Raw genomic sequence first — 24,882 nt, 5'->3', positions numbered from 1 at the left:
GCTGAGGATCTGTTAGGATGCGCTGTAAGAGTAATTATGAGAGAGAGCCCTTCCTCCAGTGTCTGGCAGACCATGGCTGGATCTGGAGCACCCTTTCCTCACTGCCCTTCCTCCTGAGTGCTCAGAGGGAAGGACAATTTTTATTTGTGTCATAGAGTGTCTTGAGTTGGGAGGGACCCACAAGGGTTGTTGAGTCCACTTCCTATCTCTGCACAGGACAACTCACAGGAGTTGTCATATAGCGACAGAAATGGTGGATAACAACTTCTCTGCCTCTCCTGAGTGAATAATTATTAGATGAGACTTTGTAGCAGAACATGAAGAACACAAATACTCATTTAGGATCCTTCCACACAGACTTCGCTCTTGCAGATTTCTCAGTGGTGTCCAGCAGATACATCTGACCTATTGGACTCTTCTAGGCCACAAAATAGTTCTCCATAAGAACCATCTAATGAATACGGTGTCTGTGTGTGTGTGAACAATATTAGTGCCGTGCCGCTAGCAGAATTCTTACATTACCTTTAAATTTCTTGGCTGCAATGACTTCTGAGTGTTCTTTTCTATAGGCTGAATAACCTATACTACTTCTTATAGCCGTTCAAACCACTTTTCTCTGCGAATAACTCTACACGTAGAGTTCTATGTTTTGTGTCTAGCAGCGTAAGGTCTTTTCAGAAATTTTCTTTTTGAAACGTATATAAAAATTATGCACATATGTAAAATGGTAAATTAATGGTTCATTTAGGAGAGAATATCATACCATAGAGCAGAACTTCCACTGCAGGTAGGAGCAGCTTACCCAAGAATCTTGCAGACAGTTGTGAGGAGGTGATGTAAGGAAAGATACATTCCCAGCTTCCCCTCCTGGCTGGGTAATGGCTGCACAACACACCCTTAGTTCCTCAAGGCCTGAAGAGAACCAGCTATATTCCACTTCAGAGGCTCTGGGTTCATTGGGCCATGTCACCCAGGACAGCTCTTGTTTGATGGTTTTAGTGGAAAATAGGTGTAATTTAATATTACACATGGTGTTAGCCAGTGGAGGGCAGGTTTTTATTTTTTCACTCTTGCCAATTTGGTTCTTTTTGTCCACTTGAAAGTCGTTCTTGCACACTCCAAGAATCACATTCAGATTGAAAGAAAAACTTGGAAATGCTAAAGAGCAGTGTATCCTAATAAATAGAAGAACATCAAAGAGCAGATTAGGAAAAGTTAGCTAAACTGCTAAAGCTAATAGTATCGATTTCTTTTCTCATTTGAATCTATAACACAACTATTTTTCCACTAATTATAATAAACTCACTTTTATAGCTCCCACACGAGTGTATACTAGAAGATATTCATAAGATTCTGGATAGATTTATATTCCATTCTTACAGCCAAGAGCTTTTCAATCAACACACATGGTATAAATATCAATACTGATTGCTCCAAATTGCTCTTGGATAACATTTATTGTATTTGCAGAAAAGATCGTCCTGTGATTATTACTAAAATAAACTAAAACTGTCAGACTCCATTTATCGTGAAATCTTGAAAGTCTTGAGCTGAAGTATAATGGGGGAGGATAAAAAGAGACATAAAATGTGCATCGTCTGCCACCTCCTGGTGAGAGAGTAGAAAGGAACTATACTGAGTTGAGGTTGTTTATACATTCTATTGCATCTCTGAAATATGTTGGCACAGAGGTTTTTAAAAGTAGAAACTCCTTCATTATCCAAATTCTGCATTCCTATGAATGTATTTTGGGACTCGAAGAATAACATATTGATAAAAAAAAAACCTGTGAGAAATACACAAAATCTGTTGAATCAGGGTCATATTTTTGCACGTACGTTTCACAAAGATGGACCAGCTACTTGTTGTCAGTATTGGAACTTGAAACAAGTCCAGATAAATGAGGAATTTGGTTTTCCATCTGTTCCTTCGTTTACCCACGCTATTCCAAATATAACTTCGATGCTGTTCTTTGTCTTCTATGCTCAACCCCTCAGAAGACATCTCAGTGAAGAAAAATAGCACTTTAACACATAGGGTTCTGGCTCTTCATTTCTTTTAGGTTTTTTACGTGTTTTTCTAAAAGGTATCAGTAATTTGTTTCAAAGGTTTAAAGGGGTAAATACAGATTTATTTTATTATTATTATTTTTTATATAATTAGACTAATAAAAGGAACCTCTTTTGACCTTATGCTTCTTTTTACTATAAGTGCATCTATATTGGAGGTTTTGTTTGGATCAGGTGTGAGTGGGAAGGACTGAAAGATTTACTTCAAATGCTTGATTGTGCTTTGTTTTGTGCCCTGCAAGAGTCTGGGAACCTGCAAACTGAATCCTTTCAAATAGAACTAACCTGAAAGGTGTGCCTGGGGACTCTACCTATTGCTTTCCAAATACTAATGGGCAGTTACGTCCAAAGATCCAGGCAAGATTCACTGAGGAGTTCAAAGCAACCCTCATCCAAACACACCTCGGATGTGTTTTGGGACTTCCCTACCAACTATGTCTATTTAGAAGCATATTCCTGATGCCCTCTCCTACCTGCTAATGTAGATGCAGCCTACAGAGTTTGTGGGGAGGAAAAAAACAACCAAAAAATGCCCCCAAACCTCACACCATAAATCAGAAAAACTTACAGCATTGTTTTTTTTTGCTGGGTGTTTCTCCCTTTGTCTCCCAGCTCTCCTTACTGGGGCTTGGGTTTCCTTCAAATTCCTGATTCAGGAAGGGTTAAGATGGACTGTGTAGAGAAAGGTAAAATTCCAAAATCTATTAGAGTTCTTGGAATGCTCGTCAAGCATGTGGATATTCCCTTGATACTACCTACTTCAATTTGCAAAAACCTGTTAGGAAGTTCCCTAGGCAAAGTTTAACAGATTCTCACAGTGTACAAGAAGAGGTTAGTTTGTTGGTTAGTACCTGATTACATGATTGGAAGGAACAAGTGGTCAAATTTTACAGTGGACAGAGGTTACCAGTGGGGTGCCCTGAGATCCTGTTCTGGAATTTGTGATGTTCAACGTTTTACAAATGTTCTGAAAAAGAATGTGAACAGTTAGCTGACTAAAGCTGTGAAGAATTCAGATTTATAAAGACTAGTCAAATCTAAAACTCTCTGCAAAGAGCTGCAGCAGGATCACACAAATAATGTTCAATAGCTAAGTGAGGGCAAAGGATGTTCAGAGTTGATATTTGCAGAATGAATGTTGATATTTGCAGAGGGATATTTGCAGAATGAACCTTAAATATAGACATGTACCTGTACCTGAATGACTGCTCTCAGAGAACAGTTTATGGAGTCATGGTGGTTAGTTCTGTAGGAACACCAGCACACTCCCTGGGTGGTGTCCATAAAGGCAAATCAAAACTAATGGCAGAGGAAGGGACAAAAGAAAATATAAGTTGGCCATTGCTTAAAGCTGTGGTAAATCCTGTTTGCAACTTGATAATCTCATCTCGAAAAGGAGATACAGTAGTGCTAGAAAAGGTAGAGAGAAGAGCAATGTAGAGGAAAGTAGCATGATGGCCTAAGTCAGGGGTGTCAAACTTATTTTCACCAGGGGCCACATCAGCCTCACAATTGCCTTCAAAGGGCTGAATGTAATTTTAGGACTGTATGAATGTGACTACTCCTACATTTATCAAGTCCTAAAATTACATGGTCTAAGTGTTGCATCTGGTTCTGGAAGCTAGGAAGATATATTGAGGAAGGACCATTAAAAAATGCCATGATTTTAGGACTCTCTGCCTCTACATCCCCAGGTGCCCATTGCAGAGGTTGGTAGACTTCAGGTCTGACTAATGGCAATTCCTGGGTAGTTCTGTAATTTCTGATAAAATTATATTTTCAAAGTCCCTGAGGATATATCTACTTTATGACCATAAATGTCTGGGTCTTTGGTTGATATATAATAGCACGGCTGTTCAGTAAACTATAATTACTAACCAGTTGGGCAAAACAGTCTCCAATTGTAGAATTGCCCTAACACACACCAACCCAGTCGATGTTGAGGGTCAACTAGAGAGTTTAATCTAGCAGTAATTTCTGAGTTCATACTCAATGCAGATCCTCTTGTTTAGTTGTCTAAATTTAGTTGCCTTATTTTAAATGCTGGAGTTTGAATAGAAAATATCAGCCTTAAACTTCTCCAGCTGGAAAAAAGATCAAGTTCGTTTTCAACTGACAGCCAGAGAACTAAACAGAACCCGACAGAGCTGTGGCAAGGGTGGGATAGGAAGGGGTCTTGCTTCAGGAACCCCTCTAAGGAGGCTGCCAGATGTCCGTAAGTACACCTAAATCCTGCCAAATGTTGCTACCACCTAGGAAGAGGAGCTGTTGCGTGGCTGGTAGGAAGAAGCAGAGGTAATAACCCTGAAAGATTGCGAGAGAATGGGGCAGTGTCTGAGGGCATATTGGGCGATCAAACCAAGTACCTTAATCTCACACTGGCTCTCTGTCCAAGGGCGTTATTCCCAGTGAAGTCGTCAAGATTCATACAGGTAATCTCAGCAGCAGGATTTAGGCTTCTTAGGATTTGCCGGGAGTTGATTGTTCAAGCATCATTCAGATTAATATGAAGCCAGATCGCGACTTCTGCTGGAGAAAATACGAAGATGCATCAATCAAAGAAATTGCGTTGTAACTTACGTTGAATCCACTGTAGGTGTTAGTGAGTGTAGCATAAATAATCAGGTGACATCCATTGTGCATGTTACTGACCCACAATTGTTTTCTCCGAAAGATGACACATGAATTTAGCCTCTAAATTAGGTAAGTTTTTAGTGAAGTGCAGCAAAACGTGATTTGTGCCAGCACAGTTCTGCCTTGCTCTTGAATGGGAAATACAGAATACTTTATGAGATTCTACATAGCTGGGGGAAAAATTCTGAAGACATATCCAATGTTTTAGAGCAACTATTTAGTTGGCCAAGATTTTTATGGTGTGTAATATTTCATAGGGCTTTCAAGGTTGGAGGAAATTTGGTTTTGAACACTGAATATTTTAAGGGCACCCTATAGTGTTGGATTCCTCTTTTTTCTCTCTCTTTTTCTTTTTTTAAACACGTGTTTCACAGTCCCATCCGGAGCTGGAGTTTTTTTCCATAACATTTGCTGTCCCAGGGCCGCTCATGGTGGAAAATGACTTTTTTCATGGAACATTGAGTATTTCAGAGCTGCTCCAGTACTAGTGGAAAATAACCTGTGTTTGAGGTCAGAAAAATAGATTAAAGTAATTTTAAAGCTTTATTGCCACTTAGGTCTGTAGTAGAAAATTTTACCATCAGAGGATTTAGATCCATTGCAAGAGTAAGATTCTGATTTTTAAGGTTTTTCTAAGACTAAGAAGGGCCCAAGTTCAGGAATGTATCCTTGTTCATGAAGGATGATGACAGCCATCCTTAAAATTAAGCATGTGTTTAATTGCATTCCCTCATAGGGATGGGTTTAATCCTGGACTTAAGTGTTTTCCTGACTTGGAGCCACAGGATATGATTGTTTGACTCCGCTGCTGGCAGAGGGCAGAGATGGATCTCCCATTTGAACCACTGGGATCTAAACTGCACTTAGGGATTCTGAACCTTTGGCAGTTTGGGTGGGTCGGTGCCTTTGGGCTCATCCTCAGCTGCATCTGTGTGGAGCTGGGGTACGAAGGAAATAAAGGTGGCTACAGGCCATCCTGTACCTCTTCCTTTATTTTGTGCTGGCTGGGGATCAAACCAGGAGTTATTCAGCTTTTGAAATTAATATTTCCTTGGGTGTAGATAGGGAATGACTTCCTGGATTACAAACTGGAAGATTCACTGTTTTCCTGAAGAGATCTAGCAAATGAATCCCCAATTGATTTGGTGTCTTCTAACACACAGGAAGGCAGCCGTTCTGTATAAGAAGCTTATGTAGATATGTTAAATTTGGACAGTAAGGTGAAAGGAAAGACACGTTTTTAAACTGTCTGGGAAAGGACAAATGACAACAGTAGAAATCTCTTTGAGTCAGAACAGAGGGCAGAAAATTATAGCGGTGAGGAGGAAATGTTTTTAAAATTCAATGCAATTAGCTTTTAGACATCTCTGTTAAAAGTCTTCTCACTACAGTTCTGGAGTTAAAAAGGCTCTTGAAGACTGTGAATGTAATTTCTGTCCATATGAAGTCCCTGTATAAATTAACCTTTATGTAAAGGAGTCAAGCGTCTGCAGTAGAATTCCACTTTGTACACAGGACGAACTTCTCCATGAAGTCTTATGAATGCCTCCTAAAGCTTAAGTATCAGTTCAGCTCCATTCAGTTTGTTACCTTTAAGAAAAAAAAAGCCACACACACTCACACCCACACCCCACCAAATAACAATAAAACAAACAAGAAAGGAAATCACGCCATTGTGCTCGTGGTCTGGCTTACTTTTGCTTAGTTTAGTTTCTACTTGGACTAGAAAACAGTCCTTAAAACTTTTAAAGTTTTATTTACACAAATACTAAAGGATAAAGCACAGGTTTTTGACCTTACCTATTTGTGTAGGAAAAAAGAGCTTTTCTTGCATTTTGATGGTATGCTTGAACTCCATCCTGCAGTTTCTGTGTAGAAAAATACTTTTCACAGTGCTACTGTGAGAGTCTTTTCATGAGGAACGTGGGAGTTGTATTCTTTGCCTGCTTTCTCAGAGGAGCTGCTGGGTGAGACGTAACTCAGTTGCAGCGCTGCATACGGGTAGGGAAGAAAGATCTTAACTCAGGAGCAGTTAATACAGAGTCTAATTTCTAAAGGAAAAGCATCAAAAATCTGCGCGATGTGAGCTTTTGTATATATAAATGGTGGCTTCACGCTGGGGTTGTGCTGTGTTATGAGAAGGAGTTTTATACAAAGTACTGTTAAGCACAGAGACTATTAAAAAGGTAAATGCGCACCTAAAAATCATGGGGTTTAGTATCTTCCAACAGTAAGAGTTTCTCCTGATAGGAATTCCAGAAATGACAATTTGCACAAGAACTCAGTGTCTCTCATGAGGGTCATGGCAGAAAAGGATTTTTCACTGGCAATGCAAGCGTACGGATAAACTGAAGCTGTCCAGAAGAGTTTGAAATGTACACACTGCTTTGCTGAAGAATGCAAAGGAGCTGGACTATAAGGGATGTGTTTTCCTCCTGCTTTATTACTTAAATCTGTTTAAAGGGTGTCTATCAGCAGATGGGATAGCACCACACAATAAACCTTTTTTCTAGCCAGATTCTTTACTGCGCCTCTCTGGATGAACAAGTCCAAAAGCTTTATATCACATTTGTGCTCACTAGTTTTAGGTTCACCTGAAAGGCTGGGTGAGAGGCCCCTGATTTCTGGCATACAGCAATGTCCTGCCTGCAGAGTGCCCAAAGTCCTGCCCCTTCTCGTCCCTTTGTCCTGTCTCACCCAGCCAGTGACAGGTTCCTGAACTCTTCTCTGAAAAAGTATCTTCTGTTTTCCCTTAGCTCAGGGCTCCAGCTGAGGATTTGACTTAATACTCTTAATGGCAACCTAACCAAACACCCGTGAAAAAGGACATGGAAGGAGGTTGATGGCAAATACCAGCTGGTCTTAAGCAGATGCTCAAATATGTCCCAAGCTCATCCTCAGATAGTGAATTGGTTTCCATATAATACAAATGTTTGTGAAAGAAAAGGAACCGTGACATGCAAAAATTTGAAGGGTCCTTAAAATCATTGTGAAGAGGCCAGATCAGAGGGACTCAGCACACAGTTCACATAAAAATTATTGACCCTTAGATAAAAATGTTACTTCGCTATAGTTTCAGGTAAAATACAGTGCAGGAGTGTTGTGATTGTCGCCACTGCTATGTTCAGCTCAAACAGCTCATGTTTACGGATTCACCCTGAAGGTATCTAGAGAATATTAACTCTGTTTTAACATGACAGTGTGCAATGACCGTGTATAATGCATAATAGTGTTCTTTTTTCAATGGCACATTTAACTGATCTTTTTCTCATGGATTTCCCCCCCACACACACACTTTAAGTGGCAGCACGTCTAAGACTGCCTAGATGAGTTCATTGTGCATTTGAGTCGGGCTGGTTGCTGGACTGCCATGGGGGCTCTGTGCACACTTCTGCTCCTTAGACCTAGAACTGATGTGTGCATATTCACACTGTTCACCTGAGAAATGGTCTGATTTACTTGTGTGTGTGTCTGTGTGGTATTACTTGCTTGTTTCTCCTGAAAAGAAATGCATACAGCTCTTTGGAGAAACAAAGAGTAATCATTTCCTATAATTTAAATTAGGTTTAAGGTGTGTGACAGAGACCCAATTTTGAACTTAAAATGAGCGGCAAAGCTTTTCTGCAGATTTGTTCTGCAAACTGAACTCCAGGTTTTAAAAGGCTTTACATGTCTCTGAATGAGACATGGGTAGAAGAGTAGAGACATGGCAATTTTTCCAGGGTAAACTCTAGAACACAAACCCAGTTTGTATATTTTACTTAAGTTAAATCCCAGGAATGAGGTACATTTCTGAATACTGCATCATGGGGTGATATTGGGCTGAAGTTTGATAGAGGCTCGAGTTAAAAGCTTAAATTTGAACCTTTCCAAGCATCTTTCTCTTTTGTGGAATTTGACTTCAAATCTTGTGAGTTCAGTGCCATTCCAACCATGCTGCTTCTGGCTTATTTTTGGCTCTGATTGGTCTGCAGGATTTTGGTGCCAGTGAGGGCAGTCTGGCTGCAAACCTCTAGGCCTTAGGTTTAAAAAGCTCGGCATCATCACAACACCTCCTCAGCCCATCTGTGTAGTAAGTACATGTGCCTGACCGGCCACAGAAAGTACACTCACTGTAAAGGAAAAATAAGTCTGAGAATGATACACTTTAGCCAGAAAGCTGGGGTAAAATGGAAAAAAAGACCCTTAAAACAAGTCCTCATCCCAATTCCAAAAGGATTTTTTGTAGTGGCATAAAACTTCTTCTGGAAATTTGAAAAACAGCCTGGTTTTTTGGACACTTGTGCACCCTGCGGATCTGTACTTTGTTTTATGCAGTTTCATTCCTTAAAACACAATCTTACAAGTTTAAAAGCCCTGAACAGTTGCTAAATTGTCTAGAATACAATCTGTGATTATGCAGAAGAGTGTTTCTTTCTAGACAAAATGGTAGGGGGAGCTTTTTCCTTCAGTGAAATAACAGGTTCCAAAAACTATGTCTGGTTCCTATTATAGTGAAGGAAAAAAACCTGAGGTGCACATTGGAAGTGCTAAGCCAGTGATTGAAATGTTAAAGTTGTTCCTAAAGGCTATTCCACATCATGAAGGCATCATCTGTAAAGTAATACCGCACAATGATCTGTGAAGAGAGGAGACTGAATTAGCATTCAGTATGGCTGAAACTTCCAAATGTCCCACGTTTGGGTCAACTCCTACAGCAGAACCATTTTGGGAGTCTTCAGTGAGCGCTGATTGATACATTCAGAGAAAAGGAGTTCAGGTGGAAAAGAGTTAAACTGCGCTGACTTGTCTCGTGCCCTGCACCTTTGTGCACCTCTGTGGCAAGTTGCTGTGCCACGGATGTCAGCCTTACCATTGATTTATCTGGGATTTTGGAGCTTTGAAAGAGCACTTCTGCTGCGGCAGCTCAACCAGAGCACAAGCAGTGAAGTGTCTGATTTGCCAGCTTGCACAATATCCTTTTAAAGGCAAATGTTTGAGGAAAATAAAGCAGCAGAAGTCCTCCCACTGAGGTGGTATTGTGCCAGTGGAAAAAAAAAGTGTCTAATTAAAAATAAATGTCCAAAGTTAACTCATTGATTAAAATTTTGAATGACAAATTATCTGCAAATGCTGACTTTCCCAGAGTTCAAGCTTTACAGTGGGAATGATGATAGACCTTTGGCTTTCTCTAACATGGTAAATGAGATTTCTTCACAACTGAGTCCCTTGTTTAGTTGTTAATAGCTCTTTCTGTTCCTTTTTCTTCACACTGCATTGTTACAAGCTGTATATATGACATTTGCTACTTGGAGAAGGTTTCAGGAGATTTTTGGCAGAAATCAGCCACAAGTATTTTCTGATCTAATTGACAAATATACACATTTTTTTTTCTTTGAGAGGAAGATTTTGCCTCAATTTATTTTTTTTCTTTATTTTTAATTAGAAACTGAATATTTGCTTCCTCATATATTCTGGGATGCAGGTTGAATTAAAAGATGCTGTGCAGATCTTTATGTTAATTGGTCCTGATTGGGGGTAATGGTCTCGCATCTTTCAGTAGCAAGACACCTGATCATGTTACTTTTGTAGGAGCAGTAGCAGTTTTAAAACTGTTCTGTGCTTAACCTTTCATCTCAGCAGGATGCTGAATTATTAATAGAGCTCACAACTGAGAAGGTTTGTTGTGAGTGGAAAAAGCACTTGTTTTGCTGCAATGTTGTTTCTTTGGCTTATGCTATGAAATGACAAAGGAACTTTATGATTCTTGGATGTTATTGTAACAATTAGCAATAAAAAAAACTACGGTTTATCTCTCACAGTAAATGTTTCAATTATTTGCATTTCCAAGGTGTTCCCCAACCAAACGTAGCGTGGTTTAAGAAGAAAGACATTCTGCAAACCAATTCTTTCCTGGTTTTGAATGGCTCTTTATTTCTGAGGAATGTTTCCTATGAAGATGCAGGAACATACACTTGCAGAGCAACTAACACTCTCGGCCAAGCTGAAGCTGCGTCTGTTCTCCACTTAACCGGTAAGTGCTAAATGAAAATTCCTTACTGATAACAGCAGTAAACCACTTTGATTATGAAGCTTAACCAATAAAATAGTTGAGGGGATATTTAACACTTTATTATGATCTTGGAAATGTTGATTGCATCTCACTCCCTGGGATCTGTTTTCTATTTTGTGTTTCCTGTAATAGCGGCTCTAGGTACAGATGGTTTGACTTGTGACTTCAAAAGTTGTTCCATCTTCTTGCTTCCCTTGAACCAGCACATACATTAGAAAACTAAACCCTCTGTCATATTCCATTGTTCCCAGTGGTTTTATCTAGGGAAATGAGGCAGGCTTGAGTTATTTGGAAAATCTGCAGGGAAATGCATGCAGTGAAATGAAAGCAAAGGCTGGTTTGGGGATTGGTTTTGATTTTTTTTTTAATTTTTTTTTTTTTTTTTAATTATAGAGGCTAATAAAATGTAGGGACACGTAAAACAAGAAATTGTGTATATGAACTGCTAACTCTCAGAATACAAAATGTAAAGAAAACTTGGATTTAAATTATTCTATTGAAAGATTAATCACGTAATACTGTATAATGAAATCAGTCCTTGCAAATAGCTCCGATAAATGGATCATTCAGTTCTAGGGCTTGATTTTCTCATCATTTTCTGTATGATGTACAACACAGTTATACATGGCCAATCCTGCAACAAAGCTTGCTTTCTTAGGCACACGTGTGTAGGGTAGGTTATAGATGTTTGGACCTGTTAGACGTACCAAAGACATAATAGGAGTCTCTGTGTGAGGATGAGTGTAGACTGAAGCTCCCTTCTTGGTTTCAGTTTTCCTGGACTACATTAACACTTCAGGTGTTCCAGAAAGGAATATTATTATAATTATGTGACTGGCAAGATTGCTCACAAGAGTCTGAACTTCATTTCTATTCCTGGTCATATGACACTAGTTTAAATAAATCTTGATAGATAGGGTAGGGCCAAATTCTGCTTTTTTTTTTTTGCTTTTTTTTTTTTTTGGCTGGGCAAAACTGCAATGAAATGGGAGAACTTCTGGTGTTGGGACTTGAAGGTTGCGCTGACTCAATGTTGTCTAAAGCAGCAGCACGTCAGCCCTTTGGACTTCGCTACAGCAATTACTGCCTGACCTGGGGCAGTCAAGCAGCAATGCACAATCTGTGCAACCTTTCTAATACAAGTTCCTAAGGACTGACAAGGCAACCAGCCTTTTGCCTGGCTGGGACCGGCCTTGCTGTGGTTCTGGGGAGACATTTTTGTGCCAGTGTTTACACAGACGAGCAGGAGGCTTCGTACAGATGTTGCCCACTGAGGAAAAACATTGAACCAATGTAAAATGACCCACGGATGTTAGGATATAACATAAGTTTTAAACCATTCTGGAAGGAGGATCATAGATAGATATTATGCAAGTCCATTGAAATGAGAATGTTGACTAAGTAGCAAAAACTGTGTGTTAGTGACAGATTGCCCACATTTTTGGCAGTTACTCTGTCTGGCATATGATAAAAAGGAGGAGTTGGTATAGTGACAGGCACATGATTCTACATACATTATGGATCTCTATGCAAAATGAGATTTTAAAGAGATTTTATTTTTTTCTGTTTCAACACTTTGTCATAATTCCATCTAATGGAACAGAGGAGTTGGCCTGATTCCATTAAGAGAATTATTTTTCTTAAAAATTCTGGATGTGAAAAAACTAGTAATGAAATAATGCAACATTGTCATGAGAAACAGGAAATACATCATATGTGCTCTAAATGTTGTTTTTACACTAAGTGTTACAGTCTTATATTTTAAACTAATTTCATTAATTTAGAAACTTGCATATACATTTGAAATCATTTCTGCATCTCCCTGTTTAAATATCTGAAGTAGTTTCTCTTAGACGAACAATTTAACTGCATAAATGAAGTTGGTTGATCCTAAAGAATTCCAAAGTGCTATTGTCCTTCTGCTCCACAACTAGCATGTTGGATATTTTGCTACAATTTTATTTTTCATCATCTTAATTTAATTCTTGCTAAGAGAGCTTATGCATTGTGTTACAGAGCAAAGATTTGTAGAGAATAACACTCTGTTATCAAAAGGAAGCAGAAGAAAGCGTGTCCTAATGGCATCTGGAATTGGTACAAATGTCAGTGTGGCACCTGGAGATCCACTAAGAATGGGTATGTTGTCTTGTCTGCTTTGTCATTTAAATTATTTATTCATTTAATTAAAATGGAAAGGGCCCCAAAGAGAAAGTGAGTGTAATTCCTAACGGTCTGGGTTTGGTGACCTGGATTTTCTAACTATATCTCAGCTTTCTGTTATCAGGGAGGGAGCCTCAGAGCAAGAGAGACAATTATTTTTTGATTCAGCTCTTCAAAAAAATGCTTTAAAACTTAAAATTAAAACTAGGCATCATGTAGGTGACTCACCATGAGACTGAAGCTGCATCATTTCTCTTTGAGCTTCACTCGAAAACAATGGCAGGAAATTCAGCTGGGCTTTAGAACTGTTCTCTTGTTTTTCTGTCTAAATCAATACCCCTGTTTCCATCTCTGCTTGTGCCTGTGGAGCGAAAACGCAGCGATTTCATTTAGTGTGTTTAGGACTCCTTTCCAAAATAGACAGAAACTCTTTCAGTACAAATCTATTTGCACATTGTAGAGTCTGGAATGATATCTTCATTCCATTGAAATACTTGTTCCCCCTATGCCCTTTGTTCATACAGAAGTTTGTAAGAACTTACTGAAAAGCAAAATATGAAGAACTGTGGTAAGTATACATCAGCTTACCCAGCTGATAACCCTCAAGGGGCAGTCAGGATTTTAGGCCATAGGCTGGACCTCACTGATTTTATGCATAGTCATTCTTTAATTTAGGCTGCTAAGGTCTTTTTGCAGAATCACAAAATCATACATACTTATCCACAAATATTTCAATGTTTATAGAAAAACCTGCTAAAATACTGTTGATTTTTAGGTTGCCCAGTGCTGCCCAGCTACAGAAATACAGTTCACTGGCTTTTCGGAGGCAGTCCAATTGCAGAAGTTAAGACCTTGGAATACCGAACCCTGGCTGGGGGTCGTATCCTAGAGGTGAACACCAACGTCGGTCAGTTTGCTGGACAATTCCAATGTTGGACTTCAGCTACTGCAAAACCAATGTCAGTTTGGGTAAATGTCAAGAAGGAAGGTTTGTTGAAAATTATATGACAAATTCTTAAGTTTCGGAATATTTTATTTAACTTTGTAAAGACTTCCCTGAAACGTAACATGCTTTTATACATAGAAAGTAATTAATAAAAGCATCTTTAATTTCACATATGTGAATACTTCCATTTAGTCACTAGACAATGTCCATACTTAGAGTTGGATATGGGAGTCCATGTGCATCCAAACATCATGTGTGGGTCCTCATTTCTCACCTGTGTAGCAGAGAAAATGTTGCCTGATTCAGTGTCTTGCTGCTTAAACAGCTTTAAATCAGGCAGGTTTTCTCAGCTTCCCTTTCAACAAATCATACAAATTGCTGCCTTGATAACCCACCAAACTGACCTAATTTTGAGGTAATCTTTGCAAATATTTTAATTATAATAAAAATAATTTTAATATCATTGTCATATTCCAATGTAATTACAATGATATAGTAACCATCTTATCGTATTAATAGTCACCCTGAAACTTATCAATGTACTAGGGCACGTGCACACTCATCAGTTTCAATGTTCAGTTTTCCAGAATGTTTTGTAATGTTCTCCAACGTAATGCGCTTGCACAAAACTACATTTCTGTTGTTAGTTTATAAAATGTGCAACTGAGGAGTAAAGATGAATTTGACAAGGATCTTATATTAATCCATGCACCAGCAGGACAATCAGCTGTGTATGCAAACACTTTAGAAGGATTGTAAATATTTAAAGTGCTTTAGAAACTAATTACATTATAATTGGGCTTTAAAAAAGGGAGTTAGGAACTTGGAGCCTACTAAGAGTCTGGCAGCAAAGTATGACACTTACAAAAAAAAAGTCTCTAATCAGTCGATAATCAGGGAATGAAAATCAGGTTTAGAAACAAGTATCTGTTGAAATTTAAAGTTTTTGTATGTGATTTATCAGTTATCCCATTAATATGATTTCACTTCCTGGACTCAAGGTGTAAGGTCAGATCTTGCAAATCCCCTATGCTGTGCGTCAGTGGATTCTCAGTGACTGCCAAGGGGTTACTTTGGTGGGTGAGAATGGTTCCGGTATGCATGGGGTTGTGGAGTCAGTTACATTTGCAAAGTAAATAAAAAGTATATCCAGCCCTTTGTCCTGATATTGATCTCATTGAAGCTAGAATGTCTGAACAGGTCTAGCCCGGCATTGAACTATCCGACTGCAGTCTTTAGCTTTAGCCTTTTTGTCAACCAGTACCATTTCCAGTTGGGCTGGTCAGTATTTTGGGGAGATCCCATTTTCTAGTCATGAGCTTTTGACTCTGATGCTTATGTGAATGTGTCATCACTGAAATGCCCATGCATTGGTGAAGACTGCAAAATCTCCTTCGGTGGTTTTTGCACAGTAGGCATATCGAGGGCACTTCTGAGTAGTATCATCCTAGTTAAACAAACAATACAGTCTCTCAGTCAGTAAATTTAACTATTTCTACTTTGAAAAAGGCCCTTTTGTATTATTTTAAGAAACCCAGAAGTAATAAGGAAACATTGAAAAACAATAAGTTAAAGAATTCATTATGTGCTGGAAGAGGGAGCCTGTGGACACAGCTGGTAGCTATCAATTATTCTTGGTTATTACAGAAAAATCCGACTCCTGTGATCACATAAAAATCTGTCAACATTGCATAGTACTTCATCTTTTACCAAGTGTCAAAAAAAAGAATTGTGGGGGAAGGGATAAGTGTGGAATTGTGACTAAATATAAAGGTAGTAATTGTTGGAGGTCATTGGATTTTAATATAAAGTGACCCTTAAAACAAATTCCTTTTTCATCTTGCCAGATGCCTTGATTGCAAATTATTTATGCATTAAATACTTTTCTATAGTTCAGTACAGGATTCTCTTAAATTCTCAAATTATGGGAAGTGTCTGGAGTAAGATGAGTTTTCTTCAGAATAAACCTTTTCTAGAACAGCAGGAAACCTAGAGAGCCTGATTTACAGTTTCCTCCTTTTAATGCTCATTGTATAAAAAGGTTATGAAAGTTTTTAAAGAAGTTCATCAATTCCTACTGTGAGCAGGGTTCTGCCCTTCATGTGCACATGTGCTGATCGCATTTGCCATATAGAGAACGTCATGCTCATTTGTAAGGGCTGAACTTGAGGGGAAGCTGAGTAGGACTAAATTCTACTTCGGCTTACGATCCCTTTTCACAATGCTGAAATATTTGCTTTTCTATAGAGGATGCAGTATCTTATAGAATATGTTGCCAAGTCAATTAAAATGTGACACAGTTATAAAGTATAGTGTCTCTCTCACACTGCTTTCAATTGCATTTCTCAGATCACAAATGGGAATACACAGAGTGGAGTACTTGCTCTGCTAGCTGTGGGAATTCAGGAACCCGCTCCAGAAGACTACAGTGTGTGAATGCAGAGAAACAGAAAGTAAATGAATCATTATGCAGAGGGCTGCAAGAGCCAGAGATAATTTACCAGTCATGTAACACAGATGACTGCCCTGCCAGGTAAACTCCTTTCTATTCCATTTCTGTGTGCTCTATGTGTATTAAAATGCACTCACTGTCTCCTGCACAACTGCTTCTGTGTTCTTACTCAGAGTCTGAAATGTGGGTTTAATTTATCGTGAACCCTAAAGCATGAGATGTGAAAATGGATAACAAGCAAGTAGGGAAACGCTTGATAGACCCGAATAAATGAGCTCTGTGCAAGTCTTAATGCTGCCGCAGCAAGTCTTGCTGCTACCACTTTCATATCTTGAAAGCTAAGCTGGAGGTCTCTCTGAGACCCTGGTGTGCTAGTTTTGTGCAATCCATGACAATGCCCCAAGAGAAAACTCGTTACGTTTAGAGCAGCCAGGATACTCGTGTGTGGAATCTGTTTGCCTCTTCTCCTTCCACGCCAGCAGAGCTCTGAGTAGGATGTTTACTATGGAATGCCTCATTTGTTGCTAATACCCCTCACCACAGTGTCACGCTCCTTGCACGTCCTTCCTTGCCAGTTTTCTCACTGGATTAACTGGAGTACCTTGTGATCTTGGGTCAGGAAATCTTTATGTCAGAGGCAAGTTTACCACAACATCTGATTCCAAAAGCCAAAACCTTACCTCTACACTTGGTGAGTTGCACTGAGCATTCCAGCTCAACAAGGCGTTTCTCTAGGCTTTTAGCAGGAAATCCCACAAGAGTCTTCAAAACAAGTGCTTTCCGTTGCTTGAAAGAATTGGCCATCCCTGTCAGCAACATAAAAATCTGTGAGGGATGAAAAGTCATGCACGCATTTTGGAGTTGTCCGTTGCTGGAAACTGTTTGGAGAGATGTGTTAAGACCTTAGCTGACATTCTGGGAGTGCATCTTGCCAGTATGTTCTAAACTCTGTGTCAAAACCAGAAAACATAGCAACAGATAAATATCAAGAGAAATTCGTTTCTATTTCGTTATTGGCAGCCAAAATTTTAAATTGTGAGTGTGAACCCCAGCCAGCCCATAACAAGCAAACTTTTTGCCAGTGGAAAAATACTGAAATAGAACTAACCATTTGAAACGCACAGACTCAGTTGCAGGTTTCCCTCTTAGAATTCAGCCATTCAGAGCAGATGACAGCATTAGGAGGATACTAGAGGGCCCAGTGCTCTCCCGAGCAAGGTTGTGCCTTTTCAGTGGACCGCAGTGTGTGACTTCACAATCTCTAATTATCACAGTATTCACCACAAAAAAGCATCAGTTGTTTAATATGGCTAAACAGACTGGGACCTAAATTCTCTTAATAAAAATGCTTAGATTTATTTTGCTTTTTATTTGGCTTTATGAATTTACCAGTGGAAGGGGATTGTGTGCGTACTATCATAATTAACTCTACCTTGAATTATACATATATGCTAACATAAAAATTGCTTTTCTTTTATGAGGTATTCCATGCTTCCCATATAGGAAGTGCATCCCAGATACCTGGACAACAGCCCTATGTCTGGCTCCCGGTGCCACCAACCTCTCCTCCCTCCCTGGCATTACCAACCTGGGACGGAAGTGCAAAATGTTCAGACTTCTCTTTCCACTTCCCACTTTCTGATTTCTGCACGATCTTCTTACCCCAGGACAACTCTTTAAAATGTATCCATAGAATTACAAAGGCTTAGATGTATGGTCAGTGTCATGGGCCCTTGTAATTCGAAGTGTTTTGCATGTGTTTAATCACTTATCTTCAGCATAGCATGGAAGTACAGTTAAGCAAATATAAGAGTTTAAGCATGTACTTAACTTGTGCTTTAAGTATTTGCCAAATTTGGGGCTGGCTGACTTGCTGTGCATGCACTGCACCAAATGTTTGCAAAAGTACTTGAGATTTAAAAGGAAGAAAAAGACAAAAGTCCAGACTGTAAAAGATTAATCTTTCTTGAATGGATATAAACTGTTTCACTGTATGAAAATGAAATAATTGCTAAAGAGAATAGAATATTTTTCCTGTTGTCACAGTTGTGCTACACATAAAGTCCCATTCTGTATTTCTAACCTAGATTTATGAAAAGATCAAGTGAAATAAATTGTATTACCACCTGTTGCTTCCCCAGTATTGTTCCTAGCTGCCAAGACAGACTAAATCTTTGCAGCTTCTAATCAATAAGTAACATGTTCTGCTTGAGCCATTATCTAGCAAGATCTTGATGTAGTAAATTTGGATGAGTTATGACACCCTTCACCTTAGTAGTAAGTAAATCAGTACCAGTCATTTTATAAGTTACAGAAAAGTACACTGTTCTTCCTTCAGAAATGTTAAATCCAGCAGGGTCGATAAGGTTTACCTAATATAACCTTTTGGGTAAGAAGCCGTATAAATTCTGTTAACATATATTGAGCCACAGTTATCTCAGAAGTCATCATTTAACCAAATTTATAAGGTCTTGCCCAACAGCTGAAAAAGCTTTGATTCTACCTTTGCTCATAACTAAAATTTGCAATGACAGGTTTTTTTGGTTCTTATTTGCAAACAGATTGCTGCAAACTACCAGCAAGTTTGCAATGCTTTTATGGTTGCTACAAATTTACTTCATCCTACAGGTGGGTAACCAGTCCATGGTCTGAGTGCTCTGCATCTTGTGGCAATGGATTTCGCTATCGACAAATAACTTGTCAACAAGTAAAAGCCAACGGCAGTGTGCTCACGCTGCTACCAGATGCTTGTGTACACAGGGATCGTCCTGTGGGAAGGAAACCATGTACGGGTCATTTGTGTACAGCAGGGAAAATACAGACACACGGACAGGTAAGTTACAGAGTTTGTCTGGAAACTCCTTTTTGGTATAGAAGTGTATCAGTGTTGTCATTCCATGGGCTGAACATCTATCCTCTTGCACAAAGAGCGAGCTATATGGCACTAGTTGTAATTACCTTTCAGACCAGTGAATTACAAATCCTGGTTGGTGTGTTTTGGTTTGGGGTTTTTTGGTTGTTTTTTGGCTTGGTTTTTGTTTGTTTGTTTTTTGTTTCGTTGGTTGGTTGGTTTGGTTTTTGTTGTTTTTCTTGGGATGTCTGAGCTACTTTGCTTTGTCAAAGACGTGAGCTGAAACCTGAGTATTACTTTCAATATATTTTATAGGCTAATCCATTACTATATGTTCCATGTTTTAAGCTAATATATTGTTAGTATGTATGATTAACTTGTTTTTTTCTTTCTCTTTCCCCTCATCCTTTTCTCTCACTTTTTAGTGTTCCAGTCACTGTGTAGGCCGCCCCGTAGGTTTACAGCATCGTCACTTCATCTGCCAGCTTCGTAATGGATCTTTGGTGCGAAACTCTCCTTGTGATGAAAGAAAGAGGTACACAGTCTGAAGCATTGCAAGTTAGATGATCAAAGATACAGGATTGTCAATGCAGTATAAACATGCAAATTCTTACATATCAAACACAAAGAAAGGAGGTAATGACAGTCGTCTCTGTGGATACACTGGATGAATTCAGTTGTCCAAGGAGAGTAATGGATTTGACCAGTGTCCTCCGCTGTGCTAAAGGCAAAGCTATAAATAGAGTTGAGGGAATCTTGACTCCCTAAAGAAACCAGAAATTGGAGTGATCTGCCATAACTTTTTTTCGTTACTACTGAGATAGGTCTCTTCGGACATTACTTTTTATTCTGGTCTATTGCTGCCCAAATTTTATAAAATAAAGTATTTCTGGACCTTAGTTTGTGGACCATGTAAATTGGTTTATTTGTTTATGATGACTGAAGTAAGGTGCACTTCTCTGCATAAATAGATCTCGATCTGCCTCTTAGTATGTACTGTTGAGGTATTGATGAGGTCTGTAAAGACTGAATGGTGAAGAAAGTATATATATATATATATTTTTTATCTCAAGGTATGTGTTCTTTGTAAGAACACTTCCAATTTATTTTATTATCTTTAAACAATTCCTTTCAATATGAAAACTACAAGCCATATGTCTCCACAGGATCTTAATCAGCAGATGTGCTTGGGACTACGCTATAGCACAGGGATGGGTGGATGGATGGATGGCAGCCTCAGTAAAACACCATAATCTCAAAAAGGCTGAATGAAAGACAGATTAAAACTGAACATGTAGGTAGGGCAACAATGAGCAGGGAATAAATGGGTAACAAATACATACATGGAAATTGTTACCGTGTTTCTCGGTTACTGAACTCAGCTCTTCATATTTCCTGCTATAGAAGTGCTTCTGAATTGTGGGCATTTAAAAGCATTTTTGCTGCACACACAATGACGTTTTGATTCCGTTGAAGTACATGGTGAAACTTTCATTTACTACTAAGAGCCAAGATTTCACTTTGGGAACTTCAAACGTTTAAGGAGGCTCAGTGTCAGCACAGAACTATTACTTGTGTTCAGGAGAGAGGTTATGCACCAAGCACTTGTAGTATCCAGTATGCAACAGTTCAGGGTCAGTGAAGTTTTCCTAAAGGTGAGACATTTTTTTTTGTATTCCGGGATTAAGGAGTTGGTTTTAAAGAAACAGAGCTTTGTCTTCTGTTTCCTCTTGAGTGAGGCATGATGAATGGGCACAAAATGAAATACATAAAATACAGGAAAAAGCTTTTTTTGACTGTGAGGGTTATCAAACACTAGAACAGGTTACCCAGAAAAATTTTGGGGTCCCTATCCTTGGAGATATTCAAAACACAAATGGAGATGATCTGGAGCAACCTGGACTAGTTTACTGTGCTACAAGCAGGAGGCATGGACTAATTAGTCTCCAGAAGTCCTTTCCGATACCCATGCTTTCATTCTGTAAATAAAGGTTTAGCACAAAAGCAAGCATTTAACTGCCATTTATTTTCCTCCACAGATCTCCTGTCAGAAGAAACTGTTCTTCAGAGGCATGTGATGTCCATTGGCAGACAGGCCCTTGGAGGCCTTGCAGTGTGGACTGTGGGAGTGGGTTTCAGTCCAGACGAGTGTACTGTGTACACAGAAAGAGTAACAAACCCGTGGCTGATCAGTATTGCGGATGGAGGAAGAGACCAGTGACCTGGCAACACTGCAATGTCACATCCTGTGGCAGTATGTAAACGTTTTTTTATATATGAGCATAGTAATAGTTTGTAGCAGTTATATTAGAAGGTGACTCACGGTTGTATGCTAGTGATTCTACAACCATTTGATTGTACATCAAGGGTAAAACTATCCTCTCCAAGGAGCACTTCATCATCCTGGGGTTATTTTTCTCTGAGTAGGCCAGTTTGATATTAAAGCCTCAAAAGCACTTTTAGAAACAGGATATTTCGGAAGTTGTTTTATGCAAACTTCTCTACGTGTCTGTGCCAGTTGTGACTCATAAGTCTCTGAGCAAGCTGTTAAATCCTGAAAGATGGGGTAGTTTTCTGAAACAGACAATAAGTACATGAATGCAGTGAGATCACACCTCTGATTTGTGACCTAGTGCCAGAAATATAAAATAACTACAAAGTTACCAGGAATCCGTCAGTTGTTTACAAGTTCTACTATTTATCTTTTGTCCGTTATAAAGCCTTTTAATGTTTAAATATATTTTTCAGAAGGCGAATGCAAGGATACAACTCACTACTGTACATTTGTAAAGCAACTAAAGTTATGCTTGATAGACATCTACAACCAAAGATGTTGTCAATCATGTCAAGAAGTGTAACTCTTCTATGGAAAGTTCATGATGCTGCAGTGAAGAGATGGGAAGAGATTCATTAAATTAGCCTGCTCAAAGTACATACTTGTAAATAAGACATTAGTCATAACAGTTAAATGGAAATATGGGGCTAATGAAAAAAGAGTATTGCAGATTGATATGCTGGACAGGGTATTTTTTCTGGGAACTTTTATTATCCACTCTTTGCGATGGAACTTTTAGTGTTTTAAACGTTTTTGTGTCTGGGTTAGGAAGATAATATCACAGCATATCTCTCGTAGAATTTTACAGGCCATCACCTTATCATTTTATCATGGGAAAAAGTATTATTGAAAAGCACTGAGTAGTGCTCACTGTCCTTGACTCATGGGAAAAACAAAGTCATAAACTATTGAGCCCTAGGTTTTGTTTTTATAGTTTTATCAACTTTAACACAATTTTTTTTTTTTTTAATTTATATAAGCCATGGCTTGTAGCTGTAAAATTCTTGATATCAACCTCATTTTCATAAACAACTTGAGCTTAAGGGTTGATCTCACGAGAAGTACATTTTATTTTCTGTGCCTGTATTTGCATGCACACAGTGAAAGACATTGTAGATGCTAGTACAATTTTCAAAACAGCAATAGATCTGTTTCAAATAAATGAGAAGTCATTTTCCATTGTTTCTATGCTGCTCCAGTCACTGAAGTGCAGTTGAGGCTCCGGCATGATTAGACTTTTCTATTGATTTTAAGTTAGACATGAGGCTTCCTTGTCAGAGCTGTGAATGAAACACTTGTGACCGCTGTTCTTGTGCACATCAAGTCAAATGAGGAGCCAATAACTGGCCAGACACAGATCTCAGATTTTTCCATCCTGAATATTTTTTTCCCGTGTTAATGGGCAAAAATGTGCAAGAAAAAATTATTAATTATGAAGATAGACAAGTGTAAGAAATCTATTTTGAGCAGTTTTCCAGCAATACGGCTTTTCATCGTGACCATTAACCATTTGAGCCTTTTGCAAGTTGTTAAATTCTGATGATGATATTCCTAGGTAAATTATTTTCCATGTTGCAGATTATGCCTCACTAGGGCTATAAGCAGAGAGAACCTCAGAGAAAACAGCAGACAGATAGGTTTTTTCTTTTGTAGTTTGCAGACTACTGCACACGTTGGAGGCCTGAACGCTTGTACTGACTTGGATCTTGTATTACTGAACTACATGACACGCTAATTAGCGGGTGTGCTGTAAGAGCAGTTGTGGAACCAGCATTCCTGCACAGGGGGTTTGCATCACTGAGAACTAGATTAGCACTACTGTATAGAAAATGTTTAGTGTGGACTGTTGTGTCCAAGGCTGACTGCAAGGAGAGGATATTCCTGATCATTACCTTTTTAATCAGCAATGGGTCTTGATTTGTTTAAGCAGTTTTTTAAATTAAAAGAAAACATTTGTAAGATACTTTTGTAGATATTTATTGTCTGATTTTAAAGTGCAATATTTTGTTTTGTACAGTGTTTAATAAAGATTTTTGGACGTATATTTTTTTCTTATTACCTAAATTTCTTATTTGTGTTTTTCTTTTATATTTAAAGATTTCAAATGTTAACACATAGCATTTTTTGTTGCTTTAATTTTCTCTTTGGTCAAGTATGCATGCTATACAGAAGCAGTGCTGTAAATGTTTGTTATTGCATCTGGCATGATATTTCTTTGTAGATTATTTTATTGCTTCTCCAGTAACTGAAGATGTCTAATATTTAGCTTTATTGAACGTAGTTTTGATATTTCTGAAATAAACTCTAGTTTGATTATTCAATACTGTGATTACCCAGAGATTGTTTATTACTGTAATTTTCATGGTAGCTGTGCTTTTATTCCAAGTGTTATTTTATCAACCTACAATGCCCATAATTCCAGGATTTTTTCAAAGTGAAGATTAATTCTTATTTTTGACAGCTCATCAGACAGATTCTCAGCTTCGTTGCAGTCTGCTTGCACTGCTATTAAGAGGCAACGCAAATGTAACCTGACTGAAGAAGTGGAGAAGATAATTTGCCAAAATCCAGTTAAGTCAGCTCTGACTCATTGAAATCTAGAATCAGGGTTCTGTGAAAAGGTGGAATAAAGTTACATCGCTTTGCGAGGCCTTCATACACTGCACCAAGCAGAGTTCATTTAGACGCAGGAGAACAGCTCTATGGTTTATATTTCATGGGTGAAGGCAATAGGGATGTGAAAAAAAACCCTTGGTTCAGAATATCCAGTATGTGTAATAAAGTTTAGAAAGAAAAGTCTCATAAATAACATGAGCAAGAAAAGGCTTAAAAATTTTTATTAAATTAAAAAGAAATGTCTAGCAAGAAAATTGTGGTGTTTCAGAGTGATTGGCAAAGGTGCATGGGTTGGTTTAGTTTTCCTTTTGTGTCATCAATGCATTTTTTCTGTGCAATCTTTAAAAAAATAGATTCTGTGCAGCAGTTGTGTGGAGCACGCTATATATAGCATAGTGCATGAAGAGACAAAATGCACTTTTAGAATAGCAATTGAATCCATAAGTAACTTTTCTGCTTTCACATCTTGGTTTAGCATGACATCATAAAATGTTCTTTTAGCATCTGTTATTTTGAGAAATATTAGTTTTCCAGCCTGCTGTTCATCTTGTCTGCCTTTCAATAGTATGTTGCTTATGAAAAAGTTGACCTCAAGTGTTGAACAGTGTCTGAAGGTTTGCATTTTGCTGCTTTGTCTGGAAGCACAATCGGTAGGGTGTGGCTCTTTCAACTGTAATGTAATAAAGGCTTCTCTGTTTCACTGTTAAACGTAGGGGAAAAGATTAAGAGCAAAATGAAAGGGAATACACCCCCACCCCTCTAACAGT

General features: G+C 38.5%; 1 protein-coding gene across 7 annotated transcripts in view; it reads left to right on the top strand.

Annotated features, from left to right (window-relative positions):
* ADAMTSL3 (ADAMTS like 3) overlaps positions 1-24,341 on the top strand; it is a 180,380-nt gene extending 156,039 nt beyond the window's left edge. For 6 of the 7 annotated variants that reach the window (XM_065847391.2, XM_065847390.2, XM_071814054.1 and 3 more), the window contains exons 24-31: positions 10,534-10,716; positions 12,772-12,891; positions 13,691-13,903; positions 16,211-16,394; positions 18,942-19,146; positions 19,590-19,699; positions 21,204-21,418; positions 21,913-23,820. In XM_065847391.2, coding sequence (XP_065703463.1) covers positions 10,534-10,716; positions 12,772-12,891; positions 13,691-13,903; positions 16,211-16,394; positions 18,942-19,146; positions 19,590-19,699; positions 21,204-21,418; positions 21,913-22,022 — 1,340 coding nt within the window. In that variant the 3' untranslated portion in view covers positions 22,023-23,820. Of the gene's footprint in view, positions 1-10,533; positions 10,717-12,771; positions 12,892-13,690; positions 13,904-16,210; positions 16,395-18,941; positions 19,147-19,589; positions 19,700-21,203; positions 21,419-21,912; positions 23,821-23,960 lie in introns of those variants that run through there. The other variant, XM_065847389.2, reaches the window with a different exon arrangement.
* The last annotated feature ends 541 nt before the right edge of the window (positions 24,342-24,882 follow it).

Source organism: Patagioenas fasciata, chromosome 12, assembly GCF_037038585.1.
Source record: "Patagioenas fasciata isolate bPatFas1 chromosome 12, bPatFas1.hap1, whole genome shotgun sequence".
Lineage (NCBI taxonomy): Eukaryota > Metazoa > Chordata > Aves > Columbiformes > Columbidae > Patagioenas > Patagioenas fasciata.
Note: the sequence above shows the minus strand (reverse complement) of the source record. Positions and strands in the feature narration are given on the sequence as shown.